Source organism: Neophocaena asiaeorientalis, unplaced genomic scaffold (assembly GCF_003031525.2).
Source record: "Neophocaena asiaeorientalis asiaeorientalis breed wild unplaced genomic scaffold, Neophocaena_asiaeorientalis_V1.1 scaffold43, whole genome shotgun sequence".
Classification (NCBI taxonomy): domain Eukaryota; kingdom Metazoa; phylum Chordata; class Mammalia; order Artiodactyla; family Phocoenidae; genus Neophocaena; species Neophocaena asiaeorientalis.
This window is the reverse complement of record NW_020173674.1, coordinates 6,425,097-6,452,062: the sequence shown is the minus strand read 5'-3', so window position 1 is coordinate 6,452,062 and position 26,966 is coordinate 6,425,097. Positions and strand designations below refer to the sequence as shown.

The window sequence follows — 26,966 nt, the reverse complement described above, 5'->3', positions numbered from 1 at the left end:
CGAGCCCCCGCCGCCGCCGCCGCCGCCGCCGCCGGAGAAGCCTCGGCGTCCGCTCGGCGTCGCCTGATTCCCGTAACCCCTGTGCCTCCCTATACCCGGCCGGGCCATGGCGGAACGTGGAGGGGCGGGCGGTGGTCCCGGAGGCGCCGGGGGCGGCAGTGGCCAGCGGGGCTCTGGGGTCGCCCAGTCTCCGCCACAGCAGCCACCGCCGCAGCAGCTGCCGCAGCAGCCGACGCCCCCCAAGCTGGCCCAGGCCACCTCGTCGTCCTCGTCCACCTCGGCGGCGGCCGCCTCCTCCTCGTCCTCGTCCACCTCCACCTCCATGGCCGTCGCGGTGGCCTCGGGCTCTGCGACTCCCGGCGGCCCGGGGCCAGGCCGCACCCCCGCCCCCGTGCAGATGAACCTGTACGCCACCTGGGAGGTGGACCGGAGCTCGTCCAGCTGCGTGCCCAGGTGAGCGGCGGGGGGGGGGGACCGGGCCCTCGGGGGTCGCCCAGCCGGGTCTGTGGCAGGCCCCCGCCTTCCCATTCCTCCCCGTCCCATCGCCCAAGGGGGCACCCCGACCCTAGATTCCCTCTGGCTGCTTTGCCGCCCGGCCTGGCTCCTGCCCGGCCTTCCGGGACTCCTCCCGAATGGACCCCGCCCTCTCCTGGCATCCCCACCTTCTGTCTGGGGCCGGGGCCACCCTCTTCCCCTCTCTGAGCTGGGCCTTCTGGACTCTCAGCCCTGGGCCTTCTCTTGTTGATCTGACCGAATCCGGCCTTCCTGTCAGTTTCCCTGTGAAAGTCACAGACTCTTTTCCCGGCCTTGCCAGCTCCCGTGGGCTGTACATATGTTACATAGATGTGGTATGGATCTGTTTAGATATTATTTCCCAATATACTTGGCACGTGTCAAACTCGGTTGTCACCTTCTGCCAGGTAAAGCCGGTATAGTAACCCTTGGCGCTTCTGGTTTGTCTTCAACACACATGTTCATTTGTACTCCAAAGACACACATTGTGTCCTGGCCTCTACGTCTTGTAAAAGTCCTATTAAATGTGTCTTCAAGTATATTTTTCATCCTCTCCTCCCTCCTCACCCCCCAGTAACTGGTCACAACTTCTAGCCCTGCAGGGCTACGTAAAATTACCGCCTGTTCCTAAATTCAATCCATTCCTCTGTCTGTTGGAACCATCTGGGGACTTTCCTTCCATTGGTAAAATATACCTGAGTTTGGGATATTTTCTGTTTCTGTATTGGCAAGGCAGTCTTTCTCAAACTCTTTGGGGACAGTGTGCAGCACCCTACAGTTTACCCCTTGAATAGACACTGTGAAGCTGGTTTCACCCAGGAAGCCCAGAGAAGTGCCTGGAGGTGGTCTTTTTTGTCACCTGTAAACTGAGTTGTTCTGTTGGCTTGGAGGCTGACTGGCTCCTTACTCTGTCAGCCCTGTCTTGGGCAGATGGACGTGTAAGTGGGGTTGGGGAGCATTGTCTGGTTACATCTTCAACTCTTTATTTTTCTCCATGCCTCCCCCTTTATTCTGAATTGTTTCATGCATGCAAAATTATATATGTCCTAGAAAAGAATGTAAATAAAAATGACAAGAAGTACATCTCTGTACTTGACTCAGCTTGAGAAAGAGCATTACAATTGTGTTGAAGCCCTCGGGGTGCCACTTCCTGATCACATCCCCTTCTTCCCCCTACAAAGGTAAACATTATTCTGAATTGTGTGTCTATCATTTCTCTGTCTTATAAAATTAGTTTTACTGACATATGTGCATCTCTAAGCTATGTTTTTTAGTTGTGGATGTTTTTGGAAGTTTATATAAATGCTATCATACTGTATGTGTTCTGTGGCCTGTTTGTGTGTGTGTTTAAACTCAACATTAAGTTCGTGAGAATCATCAGTGTTGTATGGTGGCTCTAAATATTTTCACTAATGGGTAGAATTTCATTGTGTGAATGTATCATAAAGCTCCTTTTGATGAACATTTGGGTTGTTTCCTGTTTGTTAATACAAACAGTAATGCTGTAAATATTTTTGTCCAGGACTCTTGGTGCTCCTTGCAAAAGTTTCTTTAGGATGTCTTTATACGTAGGGGTGGAATTGCTATTTGAGAGATATACATCTGGAGCATTTTTAGATAATGCTGAATTGTTTTCCATTAGCCCCTCTCTACTCTTCGTGTCCCTTGTGTTTCAGCGTTCACTTCACTGATTTATACTTTCTTTTTTCTCTGTCCTTTCTTCAGGGTAATCAGGAGCCACATTAGTTTAGTTAGGTTTGGCCAGTACCCTAACACACACCAGATGCAGCTGGGAGTTTAGTATGTGGTGGTTTTCCTCTCTTGGTCCTAAGCAGGCCTGCCTTTCTCTTTCTGTACAGGCCCATCTATAGTTGAAGTATTCTCATCTACTTCTTTCAAACATAAAAGCACTGGGTCCTTTCCTCCATGGGTCCAGTGTTAGTAATGCATGCTTGCCTGTTCTTCCGTCACATCTATCACTGTTTGACTGGTGACATTTGGACAGCTGCCTTCTCTAGCTTGTTAGATCAGAAAGGCGTGAGCCTACTGGCAAGAAGCTGCTGTGCAACCGAGGGGGATAAATAAAAACACTGATTGCTGTTGATTTCCAGTCTGTCCCTATTGGTCACTGAAAGGTCCACACAATAAATTATTAGCCAAAGAAACAGCCAGGCATCCTGATCAAATCAGTAATTGTTATGTTGACTTGGTGTGAGAGCCTTAGACTGTCTTGTTGTTTTCACCTGCAGGGAGCATGCAGTTCTGTCATGTCTACCAACCAATCTTTGGGATTGTCAGCTGTCCTGCTCTGACTTTTTTTTTAACCGGCACCCTTGTGCCTCCCAGCTCTTTGTGGAACACTTGTGCTCTTTGGAGCAGGCTGTTTTATCTGCAGGATGGAAAATAACACCCTGTGGGGAGAAAATGGGCTGCTATTGGCCCTTCCAGTGATTAGAGTCATCCAGTTAATTTGAAGTCTCCTTGGTTTGCTTGTTCACATTGTTTGGAATGTATTGGCAGCGAGCACTCTGTATACAGCACGCTGAATATCGTCTAGGATTAACATTCTTGTCTTGTGTAACTCAAATGAGACACAAATGTATGATTTATATGCACTTGAGAAATGCACGCATGATTGTATGATCTAAGGTTGGATGTGTATAAAATGTCCTGGGATTCAGTCTTGTGAAATTGTCATCCTCTTCCTAGTGCAGAGAAGCGAGTTGAAAAGTCGAGTGTTAGGAAGGTCATGCTCCTTTTGTTGATCCCTGTAGGAATACAATTTACTTTTGGAAAAAAAAAAAAAAACTTTTTCCTTTATTAGATGTTTAAATAAAGTTGTTGTTTCTCAGGTATGTACTCTGCTCTGACTTAACAGCTACTAAATTCTCTCAGAATCCATAGTATTTTTTTTTTTTACTTTTTATGAATGAAGAGCATACCTATAGTTGGCTTTAAAATAACTAAATTGTTCTTTTCATTGCCATTTTTACCAGCATTTTTTAAAATAAAAAGATCGTTTTTTTCCTGATAGTAGATTTTTATTCTCACAAGGAATTTCAAAATTTTCACTGAAATATAGTTGCCATACAATATTATGTTGGTTTAATTTGCATTTGATTTGACATTTGCATACATTATGAAATGGACACCACGATAAGTCTAGTAACCGTCTGTCCCCACACAGAGTTATTACAGTACTATTGACCATATCCCTTATGCTGTGCATTACATCCCAACGGCTTAAAATAAGAAGATCAATACACGTCCATGATTAGAAATTCAAGCAGTACAGAAAGATGGAAATGGTAAAGGAAAGCCCCAGCCCTGTGTCTCTTCTCACTCCCCAGAGGTAATCATTGTGAAACACAGTTGACTGTTGAGATTCTGTCACCAGCAGGTAGGTCTGTTACAGTTCCATTATGAAATTCACAGCTTTGGAAGTGGACGCTGTTTTCCCTCCACACTAAGGAGTGCTCCCTGGTCTGTGGTCCAGAGTATGGACAGTGGTGTGGCGCAGTCATAGGTACCAGGTGGCAAGATGCTTGACATTGAAGGCAGGGCTTTAGAGTCTCATTGACCCTTTCTCTTTGGTCTTTGTATGGTGACATTTCCCTTGATGTTCTTTTCTCTTTTTGAGTTGCTTAAGTAGGAGAGACTGAAAAATTATTCAATTTCCTAAGTGTACAAAATTTCCTCAGGGGTGTAAAACTGACTGTCAGGAGACAAAATGTGCTCTGCTCTATCACCCACTAACTGTATCACATTTGTCTTTGAGTACAGAGCACATTTGCGTATCCTTATCTGTGTGCTTAGGGAAGGAGTTCAGTGGTTATCAGTCACATTTCTCCTTTAGACCACATTTGGAAAAAAATAAAAAAAAGAAAAGGGGAGGTGGCCATGGCCAAGTTTGTGTGACTGTCCTGCAATAGAAGTGTTAATTTCATGAAGATACTTGAGGCCAGTTACCCCTCTAACCATGAAAGCACTGGGCAAGCCAGGATGTATTGCTGTATGTGCTTCCTGTGTGCTAGGGCAAACTCTCCCACACCTTAGCATTTTCATCCATTGATTGGGAATACTTTTACTTACTATCCATTCCAAGATGTGGGTGAAATAAATATAAAATAGGACCTATAGATCCACAGGAGAAAGTACTTCTTAAATGATAGATATAAAGTAAATGTAATTGATCAAATAAGAGAGAGCTGTTGAACTTTCTTTTATTTCCCTAGCGTTAAAAGTCTTGGAAGCAGGGCTTCCCTGGTGGCGCAGTGGTTGAGAGTCCACCTGCCGATGCAGGGGACACGGGTTTGTGCCCCGGTCCGGGAAGATCCCACGTGCTGCGGAACGGCTGGGCCCGTGAGCCATGGCCGCTGAGCCTGCGCGTCCGGAGCCTGTGCTCCGCAACGGGAGAGGCCACAACAGTGAGAGGCCCGCGTACCACAAAAAAAAAAAAAAAAAAAGTCTTGGAAGCATATTTGTATCTTAGAAGATTTGAATTTCACATTGTGAGTGTTGTAATAGAATATGCTCTCTATCGGAGTAATATAATCCACTGTCCCTGTGGAAGCTCAGATTCCTTAAGTCAGAAAGAGAATGGCTTTCACAGAGTCTGTCTTACATGTATTGATTTACAGATCTTTTGGACACATTAGTGGTTATGTGATTTCCTTTTAAGCTAGATTTCCAATTTCTTAGCTGAGCCAATAAGCTGCCACTGTTATTAAGGTTGGTGCCGTCTCTGTGTGCGCCAGGGAGGTGTAAGCCAGAAAGTGTTTGGGCTGTGTCTTTTCACTGCTTCACCCTAGGAGGCTTGTCCTGTTTTGGCCCGGACTTGAAGACTCAGTGGGTCCTCCGAAATTTGGAGTCGGCTTGGCTTGGACCTGTGGTGTCACATTCTGGGAGTACTTTGGGAATCCAGGGAAGCTGTGGGAATGATTGCAAGAGTTGGTCTTTTTCCAGTGTGAGTTCGGAGTGGTATTAAGGGCTCTTGCGAAAAGACAGAGTTTGAAGTTGGCCTTAAAATGTCTTTCAGAGCCCACTGGGCTGGAATTGGGCAAGGCGGTTTGGTTCTAGATTGGCGAGCCCTGACGCAGTCCTCCCTTCTCCAGGCCTAATTAAAGGAATAACCAGCATAACTTCAGAGGACTTCAGGGAACCAATGTGTGTGCCTGGGCACCAACTCTGGAGTCATTCACAGGGCAGTTATCTGATTAGAAAGCCTGCTGGACCTGCTTTCCCTTTTATGTTATTACAAACCAGAGAATAGCTGTAGTCACAGCTTAGGGGGCTGCTTAGGCAGACACGTGCCTGGCCTCTACCTTGGGTAGCGCAGTAGAGAAGGCCAGTAAATGATGATGTATTGTTGCTGAGCTTTTATAACTTCTAGAAAACAGTTACTTAAAACATTTTCTTTGACATTCAGTTATGTCTTAAGATCATAGGCTATTTCATCTTTAAAGCTGTGCTGTTCAATACAGTAGCCACTAGCCACACGTGGCTGTTTAAATATTAATTAAAATTGAATGAAATTTAAAATTCTCTTCCTTAGTTGCACTGGCCACATTTCATTTCACACCAGTCACGTGTGGCTGGTGGCTGCCATATTGGACAGGGCAGATCTAGAACATTTCCAGGACCACAGAAAGTTCTGTTAGATAACACTGTTTTAGAGAGAAAACTGCCTAAGTATGGGCATTTCTGGTATTAATATTTATGGCTTCTCCTTATTTGTTTAATTAGACTGAGTACTCAGTCTGTCCTCTTCCAAGTTATTTTAAAATGTCCCCTTTCTTCGCTATTCCAAGGGCCCATTAGTTTTCTTTTGTTAGTTTTCCCCCTTTAAGTGTTGTTACCTTCTAGTCTGTTCACTTTCTCCTGGAGGGAATTAGCTTCCTGGTGCTTCCCTGTCATTTTTTTCTCACAATTTTAGGTCTTAGTCAATATCTACAGAGAAAACTGTCTGGAGGCATTAACTCCAAAATGGTTTTGGATGGTAGGATTATGTGTGATACTAATTTTTGTCCTTGTGTATTTTTTGGTGATTTCCAGACTTTCTATAACAGACATGTATTACAGAAAAGACCAGTAAATGTTGTTTTAAAAATATATATTTAGGGACTTCCCTCGTGGCGCAGTTGTTAAGACTCTACCCTCCCAATGCAGGGAGCCTGGGTTCGGTCCTTGGTCAGGGAACTAGATCTCACATGCATCCCACCTGCTGCAACTAAGACCCAGTGCAACCAAATAAATGAGTAAATATTTATATATATATATATATATATATTTAAAGATGCATATCAACTCTTCTCGGTTGTATACGTACCTCAAAGGAGGGAACCTTACAAATTTTATATCGCTATAAAGATGTAAAATATAGGATTTATTGAATGGATGAAGACATTGGGGGGAGCTGAGGTTTCACTCCACTCACCTTACTTTCTTGGTTCTAGAGTTGCTTGTTCATCTTTATTGATAGCAAAAATGGTGACTGGAGAATGCTCTAGCCTGCTGCCCACCTCATGGTGTGTGGATGGTGGGGCACAGGTGAGGAGGGGGGCATTGATAGAGGCACATTAGTTATTTGATGTTCGTGTAGCTTCTTTTATTTTATTTTTATTTTTTATTTTTGGCCACACCGTGCTGCATGCAGGATCTTAGTTCCCTGACCAGGGATCGAACCTGCGCCCCCTGCATTGGGTGCGCTGAGTCTTAACCACTGGACCGCCAGGAAAGTCCCATGTAGCTTCTTTCAGATTGTAAAGTTTTTAAATACATTAAAGGTCAGAATATCTGAGTTTAGTTCTAGCTTCACCAATTTTTCTGACCCCGAGTACTGTTCTTCCTCTTTTCTCCTTGGAAGTAATGATCCTCCACGACTCTCAGATGAACCTGTGTTTCATTCATGCTTTCAGCACTTGCAGTTCGTTCTGTAAACAGAGGCACTAGGTAATATCCAGAGCCTATTTTGGCAAAAAAATTTTTTAGAACTGTGACAGACCTCTTAGCAGTTACACCCTGAGTGCTTTACCCTGTATGTTTTTTTAGTGACCTGGTACAGGTATAGGTAGGCGTGAAAGGAGTGATGTTTTAAAACTTGGTTCCTATTACAGCACCTGCTCCTGTCTTCTTAGTCTGCAGACTCCTCCGAATGGCAGTCTGCCTCTCAGAGCAGTATTCTGAGCAAGACTCCCCCCAGGTAACAGTTTGGGTGTGGTAAGTGGAATGTTAATTGTCCCTGAGGAAATGTAGCCTGGTTATTGTGCTTACATGCAGGAAGGTGTTTTTTCTTTACAGTTTTTCTCCAAAACTCTGTGTGTGTGTGTGTGTGTGTGTGTGTGTGTGTGTGTGTGTGTGTGTGTGTGTGTGTGTCTGTCTGTCTGTCTGGCTTTGAGCTTCCTTTTGTTCCTTTTTTTATAAGTGAGACAGAGATTCTTTGTAGTGTTTTTTTTTGTTTTTCTTTTTATAACAGTTTAGGAGAACACAAAAGGCTTAGAACATCAGTTGTCATTTATTTGGTCCCTCCTCCCAGACCTTTTCCTGTCTATGTTGTTTAGAAACACCAAGTGGCTTCAGGGGTTAGATAGTAGCTTTTCCCTCCCATGTCTGTGATTTACGGTGCCTGGAAAGCACATCGCACTGCCTCATGTGTAATTCTACCCATCCTCTGTGACCCTGATCTCCTCCCAGAAGGTAACCACTAGTAGCAGTTCAGAGTGATATGTTAAAATGAAAATCAGATCATGTCACTCCCCTGTTCATAATCTTCCCAATTAACTCATTTAGCAAATGCTTGTAGACCAGCCGTCATGTGCCACAAACAAAATCCTTGATCTCATAAAGTATACATTCTGTTGGGTGACGATAAGAGACCCTATCAAATAACTTTTCATCACACTTAGAGTAAAACCCTTTTTATGACCTAGGAGATACTTCGTGGTGGGACTCTTCCTGTGGCTTCCACCTCATTGCTACCATTCTCCCCATGCACACCTGGCTCTGGGCAAGTTGGGCCCGGGCACGGTCACCCTGCCTTTGGGCTTTTGCACTTGCTGTTCCCTCTACCCGGAATGCTGTGTCCCCAGGTCATCGTGTGGCTGGCTCCTGGGTATCATTCAGGTCTCAGCTGACCTGCTACCTTGGAAAGCTTCTCTCACCTGCCCATTCCATTCTGGGAGTTTATAAATCTTCTTCACACCAGTTACCATCATCTGAAGTAATCCTGTTCATTACTTCACATGGTAGTTACTTTATAGGTGCTTGATGGATACATTTGTCAATGAACAGTGCCTGTTTATTTGTAAAGTTCATTGAATGAAAATCTATCCTACACAATTCTTTCATTCAACAAATATTTTTTGAGTATTTCTATATGCCAAATACTGCTCCAGGTGCTGGGGAACCAGCAGCAAACTGGTTGACAAAGTCCATTCTCTCCTAGAGTGAACATTCTTGTGGGGGGAGACAGATAATAAACACGTAATTAGGTCTATAGTGAAGAGTCAGGTGGTGAGTAGTGCCATGATGAGAAACAAAGTGGAGTGTGGACTTGAGAGGGTTGGGTAGTGTGGTCAGAGAAGGCCTCTGGTGAGGTGCTGTTTGGGCTGATGCCTGGGTGAGGTGAACCAGACTGCTGAGCGTTCGCTATGTGCACAGCACCTCCGCAGGAAGGGAAGTCGAGGCCCAGGGAGGTGAAGGCAGTTCTGCAGGGCTCCCCAGTTTAGAATTAGGTGGAGGACTTCCCTGGTGGTGAAGTGGTTAAGAATCCGCTTGCCAGTGTGGGGGACACAGGTTTGAGCCCTGGTCTGGGAAGATCCCACGTGCCGTGGAGCAACTAAGCCCGTGCGCCACAACTACTGAGCGTGCGCTCTAGAGCCCGTGAGCCACAACTACTGAAGCCCGCGCGCCTAGAGCCCGTGCTCCGCAACAAGAGAAGCCCCCTGCTTGCTGCAACTAGAGAAAGCCCATGCACAGCAATGAATACCCAACACAGCCAAAACTAAAATAAATAAATAAATTTAAAAAAACCCAAAACTTGGTGTCCCCTGAGCTCTGTCTGGTTCTCACGGTTGACAAATAATATTTAATGCTTTATACTTTCTAATGTTGGGATTACAGAATGCTGCTTTATTACCAAATTGTTGACAGTGAGAGGCTTTGTAGCACAGTGGCTACAGGTGTCATTTCTGGAGCCAGTTAGCCAGGATTTTAATCCTGACTCTGTTGTTTACTGTTTGAGTGACTTGGCCAAATTACTTAACCTCTCTAATGCTTCATTTTTCTCATCTTGTAAAATGGGCATAGTAATTGCCCCTACTGTTCATTTATTATGAGGATTAAATGAGATTAATACACTTTAAGTGCTTATGTGGCACATAGAAAACACTTAAAAATGTTACTGTCACTCTTGCTGTCTTTACTGCCAGCCTAGCTTCTCTGTCTCTCCCCCACACCCCTCGAAAAACTGCTTTCTGTCTAGAATCAGGGCAACCTTGTTTATATTCTGATTTCCTCAGGGGGACCATTACAAGGTCTTGGGTTCACTTTGGCCACAGATCCTGCCAAACCCCAAGCTTAATAGACTAGAAAGTCAAAGGAAAATATTTTGGTTCTCTGAAGCAGTGGCTGGGTCGGGATCCTGTTTCTACATCCTGCCAGCTTATATGAACGGAAGAGATGGTTCAGGCCCGGCCTGCAAACCACAACTTTGTTTTGAGCCAACTTGACTTGACAGCTTCCCTATTCTACCTGCTGACTTCTTTAGCTCCGCTTTGGCAGCCAGAAGAGCAACTAAACCGGTTTACAGCTAGCCATTTATCACCAGTAAAAGCTGAGCGACTCCTAGGAAAATCAGCATTTAAACGGAGTTGATCTCTTTTTCTTTTCTCCTTAAGCTTTCCTTTTTATGTCTCAAACTATAGAAAAACTGTATTCTACTTTTGTAGGAGAACCTGATAATACATTTAAGGCCTATTGTGAAACATTTGGATCTTGGTGTACATGTCAGTTTTCTCCTTTAATAAGCACCAAGACTTTTTATCTTCCCATTTTGGTTAGAAACCCACACATACATTTATGTGTTTCTGGTTCTTCCTTGAGAATATATAAGACACAGATTTACCGCTTCTCAAGTGTGGATGGTCATGATGAATGGGACCGTCATGGCGAACATCAGGGCTTGAAATGAAGAGTGTGGACCGGTACGTGGTGCGTAACTGTTTTTAAAGTCATATGTTTGCTTTTTTAGTTTTGTTTTTGTCTTCTCTTCTCCCTGTTGCTATCAATATGCCTTCTTTCTGCTTTGTTGCTTCTAATATTCCATGAGCTGAAGAATCATATAGTCAAATATGTTAAGAAGGAATGGGCTCTGAATGTGAGGCTGAGAGTAACGGGCAGTCTAATCTGAGAGCGTGAGATCCACAGCGGGGCTGTTTGCTCAGCTCTCGGGCCAGTTTGTGCTCTAGAGGTAGGCTTGCTGGTGAGTTGAGGGTGAGGGTTTAATCTTCTATTTAACTACTTAATCTTCTATTACTATTATGGATTAGTCAGTAAAGCCCTATATCTAGTGCTTAGTTAAATCTATTTTGATTACCTCTGGGCAAGTCACTTTTTCTCCTGATTTTTTTTACAAGTGGGGATGATACCCTTTTTGGCCTTGTTGATTTGTTATGCAGAGAAACAAAATATTCGTAAAATGTTTGAGCATCTGTATTCGTAGAAATCATTACCTTAACATCTTTGGGTAATGGCAGTGAAACTATGAATATGATGGTATAGTATTTGTAGGCCTGATTTATATCAGTCATCATTTACATTGTCTCTGCGAGTAGGTTTTTGTTTCGCACTTTCAGGTCGTATCCAATAGAATGTGGCAGCGTAACCTACCCTAAGTCTGTTGTTTAATAAAATTGTCTCCTCAAAATTAAAATATGTGGAAAGTAGACTACAGCATTCAGTCATCCATGCCATGTACTGTTTTTGCTGTGGATGAAAACGAATAAGCAACTCTGGAAACCAGCGTCCTCTGGGAACATAAAAGCTCAGTAGCTATTAATGGATTTAATTGTATTTCCACTCTGCCACCAAGATGTGCGATAAATTGTTTATACCCTTATCTTTAATGGGGAGAATTGTTCATTAAGTGTATATGATATCATTATCCCTTTGTTTTTATTACTTGTGGATAATCCCCTCTTTCCTTTCTTTTAAAAAAAAACTTATGAAAAGGAGCAGCTAAACTGTTATTAAACATTGCCCATTAATCTTTTTGGTTGACTTTTCTCTCCGTGGAGGAAAAGGAAAGTGTCATCTCACCGGGAAAACAAATGCTTGGGTTGGAAATGGGACATGACCTGAACTAAGATTTGGCATAGGATTAGTTTGGTGTGCTTTGGACTTAGGCCAGCGATGTGTTTGCTTCTGTTCCAGGAGGGCCTCGTTCTCAGGCAGCCTCACTGATAAGTGAGTGCCATGTCTCCGTGTGCTGAGGCGTCGTCTGATTGGAGTCCATTTAAGAGAACGTTTTATAGAACGTTTGTGATGATGGCTTTATTGGGGTTTGGGTTTTGTTTTGTTCTGCTTTGTTTTGTTTGATGCTCATTCAGGTATTTCCTCCTATTCTTATAATATATCTGGAGGAAAAAAGTCAGCAAGTTGCTATCATCTCTTTAAAACCACGTGCCAAAAATGCTTTGGCTCTAGAATCTGGTTTCTTATTTGGCTTTACCTCACCGTGTGGGTTTGCCTAAGTCTCTGTGAGTCCTCTCCCTAATAGTAACTTCATTTAGTCGGCAGGTACTCACCGTGCAGAAACCGTATGCCTAGTCACCATTTTAGACACCGAGGAGAGAGTGCTTAATAAAACAGGCAAAATCAAGCTCTCCTGGAGGTTACCTTCTAGGGACAGAGGGGGCAGCAGGCAATAAACAAATGAGTGAGCAAATGGTAGGGTATGTCTGTCATATGGGGAAAATTAAAGCAGGAAGGGGGTATACGTGAGGCAGAGAGTGTTACTGTTTTAAATAAGGTAGTTTAGAAGACCCCAGAGAAGGTGAGTCATCATGTGGGGCACACACTTCGGCAAGTCATTAGAGGGAACAGGAAGTACTAGTAGGTTCCAGGAATATCCAGGAGGCCAGTGGACTGGAGCCAAGGGAACAAGGTGGAGAGTAGTGGGAGAGAAAGTCAGAGAAGTGAAGGGACCAGATCTCGTAGGCCAATGTAGGACTCTGGCTTTGACCTTGAGTGAGATGAGGAAGCCATTGGGGATTTCGAGCCAGAGAAGAGGCATGGTAATGACTTACATATTAAAATAACCACTGGCCCTTGTGTGTAGCATAGCCCATAGGGAAGGGCAAGGGTGAAAGCAGGGAGTCCAGTTAGGAGTATGCAGATGATGTACTGGGAGTTGATGTTGCCTTCGGCCAGGGTGGTAGAGAAGATGAGAAGTCATCAGAGTCGGGTATAGTCTTTTCAAGCCTGAAGGATTTGCTTATGGATTACATTTGGGATATGACAAAAGAAAAGGATTCAAGGACAACTTCAAGGTTTCATTTAACCTCCTTGTGCCAGTTTTTCACTAAAAAAATGATAGTGATTGTCATCTGTTTATCATAAGTGACGTATGAGAATGAGATCTGTGTAACAGAACTATTCAGAGCTCTTGAGGAATGTTGTTTGTTTCTATTTTTGCCATTTGTGATTAACTGGGAATAAATTTCCTTGGGGATTTACTGGGTGATGGAATAATCCATAGGTTGGCAACTGATTGTGTTAAAAATCTAGATAAATTCTTTTTATGCTGTAGGCCATGGTGAAGGTGTTGGAGCAGCAGAGTCCCAACGTCCCTAATTATTCTGCTGTCACATTTGCTTGGTCTGATATCTCCTCTGTGATCTTTACCTATTTGATGGCTTTTGGTGAGGGAGCTCTATTGCAGAGGCCATTAACAGCCATAGCACCTACCCTTTGTCACTGACCCGGTGGAACTGAAAAATAAAAAACATCTGTTTTTTTGTTTTTTTTTTTAAAATGACTGGTTTGCTACAGCCGACAGCCTGTCTGTGCTTCCTAGGAGCTGCTCTATAAGGAGGAATCCTGCTGCAGAATGATCTAATTTGTGTAATCTTGAAGGTGGAGCTATTTTTGAAAGAGAACAGAAAAATAATGGAACCCTTTGCTTGTGAATGCCAAGCTGGATCTTACTGACTTAAAAGGAAAAGGGCTCAGTTAGATCTTGTAGTTTGAACTCTAGTTTCCCTCTTGTCCTGCTCACCAGGTCTAGGCAAAATTTATAATAGATATATTTAGGTAATTGCTCTTGAAAACGGTAGCTGGGTTTTTCTTTTCTTTTTTTCAAAAACATTTTAGATAAATATATTACTTGTGATTTGGATAATGTGAGTAGCATAAAAGAGCATTTACCAAATTCAAGAATTAGAATTCTCTTTACAGTTATTTGATAGACTGATGGTTTGTAACTGGTTCTCAAAACTATCAGATTTTATGGCCCCTTTTCTATCCTGAAATGAAATTCCCGGATAATCAGATTTACCAGCATGTCTACAATGTCTTTTTTTTTTTTTTTTTTTTTTTGCGGTACGCAGGCCTCTCACTGTTGTGGCGTCTCCCATTGTGGAGCACAGGCTCCGGACGTGCAGGCCCAGCGGCCATGGCTCACGGGCCCAGCTGCTCCGTGGCATGTGGGATCTTCCCGGACCGGGGCACGAACCCGTGTCCCCTGCATCGGCAGGCGGACTCTCAACCACTACGCCACCAGGGAAGCCCTCTACAATGTCTTAACTGCACTATAAAGGAAAAATAAAAGGAAAGCTGTTTGTAATACAGTATGTGTTTCTATATGTAAATTCTCAGAAGACATGTGTAAGTGTTCACAGCACATTAGAAACCATAGCTGTCAGGTGCTTGCAGGTACACATCGCCTTATCTCTGTGGATATGGCTCCCATAAATAGAGACCGATACAGGTGTACTGCATGGGTGCCTCATGATATGAGGCAGTGCCATCGGTGATACAGTTTTCTAAAATGGTGGATAAATCTTCATCAAATTCTACACAAAACAAAATATAGTCTTTTCTCTGTTTACTGTAGTTACATTCCTGGAAAATCCAGTGTATATTGATTGGTGAAAAAATCAATTAAGTTTCTATGTAAAATCTATTTAAATCTAGGCTTAAAACATAAGCTGCTTTTTATTTACATACGTTTGTGTCTGGCAAGACCAAGGCAAATTTATTAGGAAGCTAATGAAACTTAAGTTTCAAGGTCCTTTATTTGCCTTAAATTCAAAGCAAATTTATTATGAAGCTAATGAAACTTAAGTTTCAGGCTACTTCCGTGGCCCTGTACCTAATTTTTTTTTTAAACTTTTTATTCAAAAAGTATAATATATAGTACTTAGAAAAGGACACATATAATAAGTACAATTGATGACTCTTTACAAACTGAACAAAACTAGCACCCATATCAGGAAACAACACAGTACCAACACCCCAGAACATTACCTTGTCTGCTTCTAATCCCTGCCTCTGCCCCCACCAAAGATGACTAGCATCCTAACATGTAAGAGCGTAAGTTAGCTCTGCCTGCTTTGGTACTTCACACCGTGTATACTCTTGTATCTGACTTCTTTTGGTCAACATGATGTTTGTGTGAATCAGCCATGTTGTCGCATATGGTTGCAGCTCATATATTCTTGTTGCTGTACGGTATTCCATGTGCGCATGTATCACAGGTTATTTAATCACTGGGCTGGCGGTGGTCATATAGGAGATTTCCCATATTGTGAATAGGGCTGCCATGGACATTCTCACCCGTCTGTCGGAGGTCACAAGCACTCTCGTACAGTTCATTTCGTTTCTCTTCAGAGGACAGCCAGGAATGCAATTGCTGGGTTGTGTGAGAGTTCCGCTTGGGTCAGATCGCTACCGTCAGTTGGGATTGTCTTTTGCGTTTCAGTTATTCTGAGTGGAGGTGAAATGGCTGCTCCAGTGGTGTTAATCTGCATTTCCCTCATGATGTTGGGAACCTTTTCATAAGCTTAGCAGCCGTCCGATATCCTCTTTTATGAATTGTCTGTTCAGGTAGTTTTTCTATTGGGTTGTCTGTTTTCATTGAATTGTAGGAGTTCTTTTTCTTCCAAATATCTTCTCATACTCTGTGGGCTTCCTTTTCACTCTTTCAATGGTGTTGTTTGTTGAACACAAATTCTTAAATCTGTCCAGTTTATCCATTTCCCCCTTTATATTTAGTGTCTTTTATGTCCTGTTTAAGAAATCTTAGTCCATTCAAGATCATGAAGAGGTTCTCTTAACAGTTTCTTCTCAAGCTGTATTATTTTTCTTTCACATTTAGATCTATAGTCTATCTGGAATTGATATTTGTGTGTGGAATGGAGGCTTAAGATACACTCCCCCCACATGGATCTTCCATTACCCCTGTACCATTTACTTAAAAGATCATCTTTTTTGATGGAAATAAATGTTCTGTGTTTTGATTGTGATGGTGCTTACGCCATTTGTCAAAACTCATAAAACTGTACTCTCAAAATAGGTGAATTTTATTGTATATACATTAGACTAAAATTGGAAATAAAACAGAACAAAACTAAAAAAAAAAAAGATCATCTTTTTCCACTGCTCTGCACATCACCTTGATTGTAAATCACATGACATTTTACATGTGGGTCTATTTTTAGACTTTCTGTCTGTACCATTGGTCAGGTTGTCCGTGCTTGTACCAGTGTTCCCCCTGGCTCTACTCCTTTATCTTTCCTTTATCTTTATAATAGTCCTATTACCTGGTGGCGTAAGTCTTCAACTTTGTGCCTTCATGATTGCCTTGACTTGTTTTTGCTCTTTCATTTCTTTTTGTTGCGGTACGCGGGCCTCTCACTGTTGTGGCCTCTCCCGTTGCGGAGCACAGGCTCCGGACGCGCAGGCTCAGCGGCCATGGGTCACGGGTCTAGCCGCTCGGCGGCATGTGGGATCTTCCCGGACTGGGGCACGAACCCATGTCCCCTGCATCGGCAGGCGGACTCTCAACCACTGTGCCACCAGGGAAGCCCTGCTCTTTCATTTCCTTAAAAATTTTAGAATCAGTTTTTCAATTTCCTTAAAAGTTTTTTGAGAATTTTATTAGGATTGCATTGACTCTGTGGATTAATATGGAGAGAATTGAAATGTTTAAAGTATCGGGTCTTTCAGTCCATGGATGTGTTATGTCCCTCCATTTATTTAGATCTTCTTTCACTGATTTTGCACTTTTAGCATAGAAGTATTGTAAATCTTTCTTTAGATGTATTCTTATATATTTGATATTTTAAAATCCTAGACCTAATTTTGTAACTGTAATTTTGCATGCTTCTCCTATAGAGGACCCTCCAGCTTGTGAAAGCTTTAGGCCCTACAAGACCTGGTTCTGCTCCTGGTCAGAATGTTTCCACTTAACGTGAATGTTGGAAATTCTGCAGGAAGCTAGTCATTTCTTAGTTGTGAGGGGCTCAGAGGAGTTGTGGGTTGTAGGAGGTCTGGCTTTCTTGTTTTTTCCACCACTGAATGTCAGTGAAGTCTCTAGTCACTGTGACAATCCAGAAAGCCCCCTGGAGGCGTTAGCACCACCATTATATTCCAGTTACGATAGTTACATCCAGATGATATAAGTGTGCTTGAGTATCTTCCAGTGTGTTTGGCTTTTTGTTTGTTTTAGGAAGAGACCTAAAGTAAACCAGCAATTTCAAATGTTGTCATCCCTAATCTAGACCTTAAAAACTAACAAATGATTAATCTTCACAGACTTCTGTTTGCACAGATAGGCTGGTAGAGTGGATTGAACACTGGACTTGGAGCCAGAAGAGTTAAATCCTTCCTTGAACAAAAACTGTGATTTGGGGTTGGTTACCTTTTGAGCCTCCATCTCATCAGAATGGAAAGAAATAAAAAAGACTGTCCAGCTGACTACCCAGGGTTGTTGGGAAGAACAGATGAAATAATTTATAGATGCCGTCTTAAGTCTTAGAGTACTATAGAAAAGCCATTGAGTCAGTCTATGAGTTTGCTAACTTCAGTTTTTGCTGGAGCTGTAGGCAGAATTACCAAGACGAAGTCTCCTAAACGGTATGGATCTGCCCAGTCCGGGGTTCTTTGAGTTTGGTCACTTTAGAGATAACTTATTCATGGAAAGTGGTGTCTGCTTTTTAAAAGCTCTGTGTTTATAGGAAGGCAACAAGAGCACTACTCTGTTGGGATTCCTGTGTCTTAATTCAAATTCTGGTTTTCAACATGAAAGTAGGCAAACCACTCACTTTCCATTTCCTTCGTCATCTTACTGCTTAGAAGTGCTTTGAGGATTCTGGTAAAATTTAAGCAAATTTTATGTTCCTCAGTGAAAGTTTCCATGTGAATATAGGTGTTACATTATTATAATTAAATTCTCATTCATATTAATTCACTATAACCCTGGCCTTCCAGCCAGTGGATTGAGAAATCCCTGGCCTCTTACTGGATGAAAAGGTGATAAGATTTTGGAATGTAAGTTGTGAGAGAGGAAGGATACTGTCTCTGCAGTTTTAACATGGAATATACTTAATACTCGTATGAAACTGAATTACAATGTGAACTCCTCACCCCTTCCCATAACTAAGTCTCCGTAGTACCTCTGGAATGCACCTTCTCATACAGACTGATGCTCGTTTGAACTGCATTTTGGTTTCATTTGAAGTTTCCACATTTGGTTATTTTCCATCCTGGTTTTATTTTTTTTACTAGTCCACTTCCCCTTAATAGTTTTCTTCCCCTTGTTGTTGTATTTATTTCTAGTCAAAGTTGTACATATATTTTAAAGAGTCAAGTAGTTCTACAAGGCTCCTTTCAAAAACAATCTTTGGATAGTATCCGGTGAATTCCAGATGTGGAAGATTGGCTTTTTCACCATCACCTCATTCTCCCAATAAAATTGTAATTTTGGTTATATTATTATTCAGGACTTTTATTATTATGACCGTAGAAAGGCAAGTCACTGTTAAGCCATGTAGCCAACTATGATTTTCCTTTCCTGGCCAATTTTTAGTTTTTCCAAGCATCCATAATCATCTTTTTAGTTTTGTTTGATTAATAGCTAATGTTAACTGAATACATAATATGCACTAGGTGCTGCTCTAATTGCTGTCCACGTGTTAATTCATTTGATTATCAGATAGGTAGAGGTGTGCAAAGGGGTTAGGTAACTTGCTGAAGAAAGCTGCATTGCCAGAGTTCGGACCCTGGCAGTCTGGCCTCAGGATCTATGCTCTTAACTACTGTGCTACACTTTTTTCACCATCTATTAATATGCACTTAAAACATTTTTTTAACTGAGGTAGAATTTGAATGCAGTGAAATGCACAGATCTTGGGGTTATAGTTGGATGAGTTTTGACAAACATACACATTCATGTAACCAACACCTTAATCAAGAATGTTTTTGTCACTTCCAGTCATTCCCCACCTGTCATAGGCAGTTACTCTTCTGGTTTATATGGTCATAGATTATGTTTGTCTGTTCTTGAGCCTCATATAAATGGAATCATATATATTCTTGTGTTGACCTTCTTTTGCCAGATTCATCCATGTTGTGTGTTAGTGGTTCATTATTTTTTATTGCCAACAAATACTACAATTTTTTTAATCTATTCTCCTGCTGATGGACATATGGGTTGTGTACAGTTTTGGGCTTTTCTTTATAAGGCTGCTATGAATGCTCTTGTACAAGCCTTTTGTGGACTTACATTTTCATTTCTTTGGGGATAAATATGTAGGATTGGAATGGTAGGACTTAGTGTAGGTTTATGCTTAACTTTATTTTTTATAGTATTTATTTAATTTATTTTTATTTTTGGCTGCGTCAGTTCTTAGTTGCAGCATGCGGGATCTTCGTTGAGGCATGTGGGATCTTTTCTCGTTGCGGCATGTGGGCTTCTCTCTAGTTGTGGCGTGCGGGTTTTCTCTTCTCTAGTTGTGGCGTGCAGGCTCCAGGGCGCATGGGCTCTGTAGTTTGTGGCACGAGGGCTTAGTCGCCCCGCAGGCAGGTGGGATCTTATTTCCCTGACCAGGAATCAAACGCGCGTCCCCGCATTGCGAGGCGGATTCTTTACCACTGGACCACCAGGATGTCTCTGTGCTTAACTTTATAAGGTGGTTGTGTCAGTTTACATTCTCACTTCCTGTGGCAGATTCTAAGGTGGCCCCCGTGATCCCTGTCCCCTCACATTTATGCTTTAGTGTAATCCCCTCCCTTCGAGCGCGGGCGGGACCTGTGACTTGCTCCTTCCTAACAGAAGATGTCAGAGGTGATGGGATGTACGTGATTATGTTGCATCAGACTGTAGTGCCCACCCTGTGAGGAGACTCCCTTGCTGGCTTTGGAGAAACAAGTTACCATGCCGTGAGCTGCCTATGGAGAGGGCCATGTGGCAGGGAGCTGGGGGTGGCTTCAAGTCCACAGCCAGAAGGAAACGTGGCCCTCGGTCCAGTAGCCCACGAAGAACTGAATGCTGCCAACAAGGAGGTGAGCTTGGACACGGATCCTACCCAACGCAAGCCGCGCGTGAGACCACAGCCCCAGCCGACACCTTAATTGGAACCTTGTGGAGGACCCAGCCCAGCCACGCCTGGGCTTCTAACCCGCTTAAACTGGGAGATGATTAACATGTGTTACTGTGAGCGGCTAAGTTTGTGGTGAAATTGTTGTGCAGCAGTATACAGAAGGGCCTGTTGCTCCGCATTTCCACCAACATTTAATTTTGTCAGTCTTTTTAATTTTAGCCATGTGAATAGGTATGAAAAGTTCACTCCTTGTGCTTTTAATTTGCATTTCCCTAATTAATAATGACATTGAATATCTGCTGATTGGCCATTTGGATATCTTCCTTTGTGAAGTATCTATTCAAGTCTTGCCTGTTTTATAAATTGGTATGTTTGTCTTTTAATAATTTATTTGTAGCAGTTCTTTATATATTACAGATAAGTCCTTTCCAATGTAGGTCTGTGCATGTGACTGTGTGTGTGTGTGTGTGTGTGTGTGTGTGTGTCTCTGATAGATGTTATTTTCTTCCAGTCTGTGACTGGGAGGAACTCCCACATCCCTCTCACCTCACCCATGTTCCCAAACTTTTTACATTTTTCCACATTTACTCTACTATGCTAGCTTTCTCTAAATTAGTTTTTCTGAGCCATTTGAGACCAAGTTATGTACATGATGCCCTACCACCCCCAAATAATTCCCTCGAATCAAGTGCACTCTTAAATAACTAGTACACGCCCTCTAAGTCAGGTAATTAGCACTGATAAAACCCTTTTCTCCAATCCATAGACCCCAATCACATTTTGCCAGCTGCCCAGCAATACCTCCTTTTGGTTTTGCTCCAGGATCCCACCAAGGAGCATGCATTGGATTTAGTTGTCATGTCTTTTCTTTTTTCTTTTTTAATATTTCATTTAATTTATTTATTTGGTTGCTCCAGGTCTTAGTTGTGGCAGGCGGGCTCCTTAGTTGCAGCTCGCTGGCTCCTTAGTTGTGGCATGCGAACTCTTAGTTGCGGCATGCATGTGGGATCTAGTTCCCTGACCAGTGATTGAACCCAGGCCCCCCTGCATTAGGAGCGCGGAGTCTTACCCACTGCGCCACCAGGGAAGTCCCCTGTCATGCCTTTTCGTGTCCTCCAACCTGGGATAACCTCTTAGTCTTTTCCTGTCATTCATGTCCTCAGCTCGTTGTATGTTCAGTAGGATGATCTGCAAGCTGAATCTATTCGTATTTCCTTGTGACCAGGTTGTGATTTCTTGCCAAAAATATCACAGAAATGATGCTGTGAATATTCTCAGTACATCACATCAAGGAACACATGGTGTTAACCGGTCCCGTTACCGGTGATGTTAACCTTGATCATCTGGTCATGTTGGTGTCTGTGACGTATCTCTACTTTTCTGCAGTGTAAAGTCATTGCTTTTCTTTTTGTAACTGATGAGTATTTTGTGTGGAGACAGTTTGAGATTATGCCAATATTCTGTTCCTCGTCACACTTCGAACTTACCAGCATTAGTGTCTTCCCTAAATCAGCAAGCACTATGTGTTTGCCAAATGGTGATTTTTTTTTTGTTTCCATTATTCCTTCTACATTTATAAATTGTTCTGTTGTAAAGATGAGCCTTTATCATCTCCTTCCTCCCTTCCTCCCTCGCTCCTTTTCTTCCTTTCAGTATGGACTTATGGATTTGTGATTTATTCATTGTGTTGTAATTTACTAGTGTTATTATTTTGATTTATTTTGATGCTCAAAGTACTCCAGATTTGGTCAGTGAGAGCTCTTCCGAGCTGTTTCCCTTTTATATGTTCTTTGCATTCTTTGAACACTTGTAATTTTCTAGAACAAGATGTTCCAGGCTTATCTTGTGTTTTCTCTGCCCTGGCCCTGGAATCAGCCATTTCTCTAAAGAGTCCTGGTTCTTTTAGTGGAGGATGGCATTTAGAAGCCAAGATTGGAGGTTTGTTGTGCTCATTGTTACAGGATGTCATTACTTCTAGGTGCTCTCAGAAAACAGAGCCTGGGGCTTCCCTGGTGACACAGTGGTTAAGAATCCGCCTGCCAATGCAGGGGACATGGCTTAGAGCCCTGGTCTGGGAAGATCCCACATGCCGTAGAGCAACTAAGCCCATGCGCCACAACTACTGAGCCTGCACTCTAGAGCCCATGAGCCACAACTCCTGAGCCCGCGTGCTAAACTACTGAAGCCCGCGCACCTAGAGCCTGTGCTCCGCGACAAGAGAAACCACTGCAGCGAGAAGCCCGTGCACTGCAACAAAGAGTAGCCCCCGCTCGTCACAACTAGAGAAAGCCCGCGTGCAGCAACAAGGACCCAATGCAGCCAAAAATAAATAAATAAAATAAATAAATTTATTAAAAAAGAAAAAAGAGAACAGAGCCTGGAAATGTAAGTATGTATCTATAGCACATACCCGCCTTCCCCTCCCCCACCAAAAACACACACACACTCTGTATTTCTGCAGAGAAACCGTATGTTTTTTTTAAAACTGTAAAAGACCCAGGAGTTCAAACTAACACCTTCATTTCCAGTATAATACCTCAAGGTTCTCTCCAGCCCTACCCTTTTCCATGTTTGTTAGTACCTTTTCCAATTTCAAAAATATACCAAAGTAGAGAAAATGTGTAATGAATCCCTGTGAACTCATCACCCAGCTTCATTATCAGCTGGTTGTTTCATCTGTATCCCTACCTCCCACCCCGACTTTCACTCCCAGATAATTGAAGCAAATCCCAGATGTCGTAGGATTTCTTCTATAACAATTTCAACATATACCTCTAAGAGGTAAGGACACGTTTTAAGAGTATATAACGCAATACCTTTATCCCTCCTAAAATAATTTACGTTTTAAGAGTATATAACAGCGATACCTTTATCCCGCCTAAAATAATTAAGTCCTTAATATTAACTACTTACAGCCAGTTGAGCTGGACTTCACAGAGAGAAGATTTAATAGTGGGAGGAAGAGAATTCAGGTTGAGGGAAATGTGGGTAAGTGACAGGGGTTACAAGTCTGGTTTAGGGCTGCGGCAATGGAAGTGGAAAGGAAATGGCAGATATGAGTCATTGTGGAGGAAAAGTCAATGGAATTGTCGCATTGCAGACAGCAGGTGTCTCTTCCCTCTGTTTCTGGTTGACAGTGTTTGAGTGGGCGTTTTGAGCTGTATAGAACAGGGTCAGCAGACCGAGTCCTACCTTCAGCCAGCGTTCGTAAGTAAAGTTTTTGGGCACACGGCCACATCCATTTGTGCACACGTTGTCTACAGCTGCTCTCGCCCTGCAGAGGCAGAGTTGAGTGACTGCAGCAGATACCCCATGACCTGTGAAGCCCCAGATATTTACTGTCTAGCCCTTTATAGAAAAAGTTTGCTGACCCCTGATCCAGAGGAAACTGGGTCCTGGGTTTAGTGCTGTCAGAAGGCTGTGTTGAATGTACTGGTAAGGAGCAGCTGTGTTTGTGATGTATAGGAGTGAGAAGGCTGGGAGTTTGCTTTGTTCTGTCTTGATGATTCACTCTGTAGCCTGAGAAAGCAAGTTTCTCTAAGAATTTCTCTGCCTGTTTGCCTGTTATCTTATTTATTGTCTTTCTCTCCCACTAGTCAGGGATTTTTTCATATTTTGTTCACTACTCTATCCCCAGGGCCTGGATTAGCGCCAGACACTTAGCAGGCACTCAGTAAACAATTATTGAATAAACAAGTCAGTGCATTAGTGTTTCTGCTCCTCTTCTGCATTAGACACATTTGGAGCTTCTTGGGGGATAAGAATGATGTATTTTTAGGTGACAATGATGCTATTATGTAAATCCATTATAATTTTCCCCCAACAAAGTTTAGAAAAGTGTTCATCAATACAATGGAGTGTTAAGCAGCAAATAAAACTAGTAATTATGAAGATTGTAGAAATGTGGGAACATGTTTATAATGGGTCAAAATCTTATGCACACTGCCTCTCTAAAATATAGATGAATGTGGGCAAAGGCTAGAAGAAAATGCAAAAATGAAAAAAAAATGCAAAAATGAAATCATTGTTTTAAGACAGTGGATTTTTGGGGTGGTTTTTCTCTCCAGATTTTTCTTTAATACTGTTGTCTTCTCATATTTTCAATAATGATTTTAAAAATATATAATTTTTCTGTGCCTCTCCGCCCGCCCCATACATGTACCTCTGCACCATGTCCAGAAATATAACCTTTAGCTTGGGTCACAAATAATGCAATAATCAGAAATTAGAGTTAGTATTGGAAAGGTTGGTGGGCATTACGGCTGAATGGTCCACTTTATCCCATGGTAAACTGCTACGGTATACTTCCCAGCAGGACATGCCTGTAAGCATTCTTGGTTAGAGCCTGATTTGGGTTTATATGTAAGCTTACATTTAGACAAAAGCCCTTTTATTTGAAATGGAACATGAACAGGCATGGTGGGAAGGAGTGGTCTGGGTGAGAATGTCTTATGTTTGCGTTTTCTCAAAGCAGTACTTCCGCCTTCCTCTTATTCTGAGATGCACGTTCTGCCTGGCTTTTCTTTTTTCCATAGAAAGGCAGCATTTTCTCGGGGATGCAGTCATTTGGAGCAGTCATGTGGTTTTCTTCCCATTTCATGTTTAGGCTGCCTTTAAAAACATGGATAAATCCTTTCTTTGTACCTCAGTTTCTCTACGTGCAAAATTGTTGTTCGCTATACATCTTCCAAGGATGTGGTGAGTTTATAGCCGTTTTATTTAAATAGGTGTTTGTGTTTGTTCTACCTAACTACGTTTCTAGGTTATATATAGTTGGTGTTCCAGCCGTTGCCTCTAGGCTTCGTCTGAGTGTCTTGTCAGGGGCTGGAATTCTGCACTGCAAAACAAAATACAGAAAGATCCCACGATTTCAGCCTGCTCTTTAAGGGAATATTACCTCTCAGGTTTAGCAAATGGGAAGATGATAAAGTATCTTAGTTAATTCAAGGTAAAACCCAGAGTCCTTCCAGTGGTCTACAAGAGTCTATGTGATATGGCTGTCTGCCCCTCTTACTAATCTGACCACCTGCCACTTCCCCGTAGGTCACTGCATTCTCAGTGGGCCTCTTGCGCTTCCTTGAAAAGAAGAGAAAAGAGCAGGTCACGTGACCTGCCTCTTTGCACTGCCTCTGCCGGTAGATACATGGTTCATTCTCGTTCTTCTTCTAAGTGTTTACTCAAGAGTCACCTTCCCAGTGAAGTCTGCCCCAAGCCCTCCTTCCCCCATGTCGTTCCTGCTTCTTTTTGTCCATAGCAGTTGTCAACCTCTAACACACTATATAATTTTCTTGTATATTATGTTTGTTGTTTACTGTCTCCTCCCTGCTCTTAACTAGAATGGGCGCTCTGTGAGGACAAGGATTTTCGCTGGTTTGGTTCACTGTTGCATCCCTAGTGGTTAGATTCGGGTCAGCTGTATAGTAAGCGCTTGGTAAATATTTGTTGCATATTGACAGTGATTGGGACATTGACTTTCACTTTCCACTTGGAATCTTACTTATGTGATTGTTACTACCATACCCTCTTGACCCCAGGGATACTCTGTTCCCCTTTAATGAGCAAAGGTGAAAACATCTCTTGGTTCTGCTTTGGCATAATCGAGATAGCCTGGAGAGTTCAAGGAAATGTTTTTGTTTTTGTTTTCATTAGGGGGTGTTCATTTGATTTATTTATTTATCTATTTTTATTTTTGGCTGCGCCGGGTCTTAGTTGTGGCATGCATGCGGGATCTAGTTCCCTGACCAGGGATCGAACCCCAGCCCCCTGCACTGGGAGCACAGAGTCTTACCCACTGGACCACCAGGGATGTCCCCAAGGAAACGTTTTGAGTGTTAAGAACAATGGAGAAATGAGTACAGAAAATGCAAGAAGTGTAATAGTCTAGCTTATAGTGTATGACTCTTGAATCTGCCTTAGCTAGCTGGCTCTGGTATCTTGCATGCCCTATCCTAGTCTACCCATTTATGAGAAACCTAATCTTAGCTTCCAAGGACTAGTACTGACCTTGCCTTGATGTCCTTGCATGTGGCTCCATCTCATAATCTGCTACTGAGGAGCTTCCCCCACCCCGTACATCTTCACAACTATCAATGAGACCAACGGAACATACATTTTCTAGTTTGAGTATCAGTCCGCTCGGGCTGCCATAACAAAATACCACAGACCCCGAGTAGCTTAAACAACAGACATTTGTTTTCTCACAGTTCTGGAGACTGGAAGTCCAAGATCAAGGTGCCGTCAGAGTTGGTTTCTGGTAAGACCTGTCTTCCTGACTTGTAGATAGCCACCTTCACATGGCCTTTCTTCTGTGTACACTTAGAGAGATCTCCCGTATCTCTTACTCTTCTTATAAGGACACCAGTCCTATTGGATTAGAGCCCCACCCTTATGACCTCATTTAACCTTAATTATTTCCCTAAAGGCCCTGTCTCAAAACACAGTCACATTGGAGGTTAGGGCTTCAACATATGAATTGGGGGTAGGAGCTGGGGAGAGGAGACACAGTTCAGTCCGTAAGTGTCATCTCTTTTACTGGAACGAATAACATTATGCTTCAGCTGAGATAGCACACAGGTGGCATGCCCTTCATTAGCATTTTAGCTGGCATTTACTGAGAGCTAACCATGTCCCAAAATGCGTGCTGGATGCAGGGGATATCCTGTATCCTGCCATCATGAAGCCCACGGCTCAGCAGAGGAGACAGACAAGGGTGACAAGTACTGTGAGGGTGCATCTATGTGTCAGGGAAAGCATACTTGAGAAGATTGTGTAATATTCTTGCAGATCTGTCAATAAATATATCCATAGTTACAGCACCATAGCATATAGTGTACTAATACAGTAATAATACAC

At 42.7% G+C, this 26,966-nt stretch overlaps 1 protein-coding gene across 1 annotated transcript in view; it reads left to right on the top strand.

Moving 5' to 3' along the window:
* Nucleotides 1–26,966, top strand: part of PACS1 (phosphofurin acidic cluster sorting protein 1) — a 136,070-nt gene continuing 109,104 nt past the window's right edge. Inside the window, exon 1 of the mRNA XM_024748683.1 lies at nucleotides 1–453. Within this exon, the coding sequence (XP_024604451.1) occupies nucleotides 107–453 (347 nt within the window). The 5' untranslated portion in view covers nucleotides 1–106. The remainder of the gene's footprint in view (nucleotides 454–26,966) is intronic.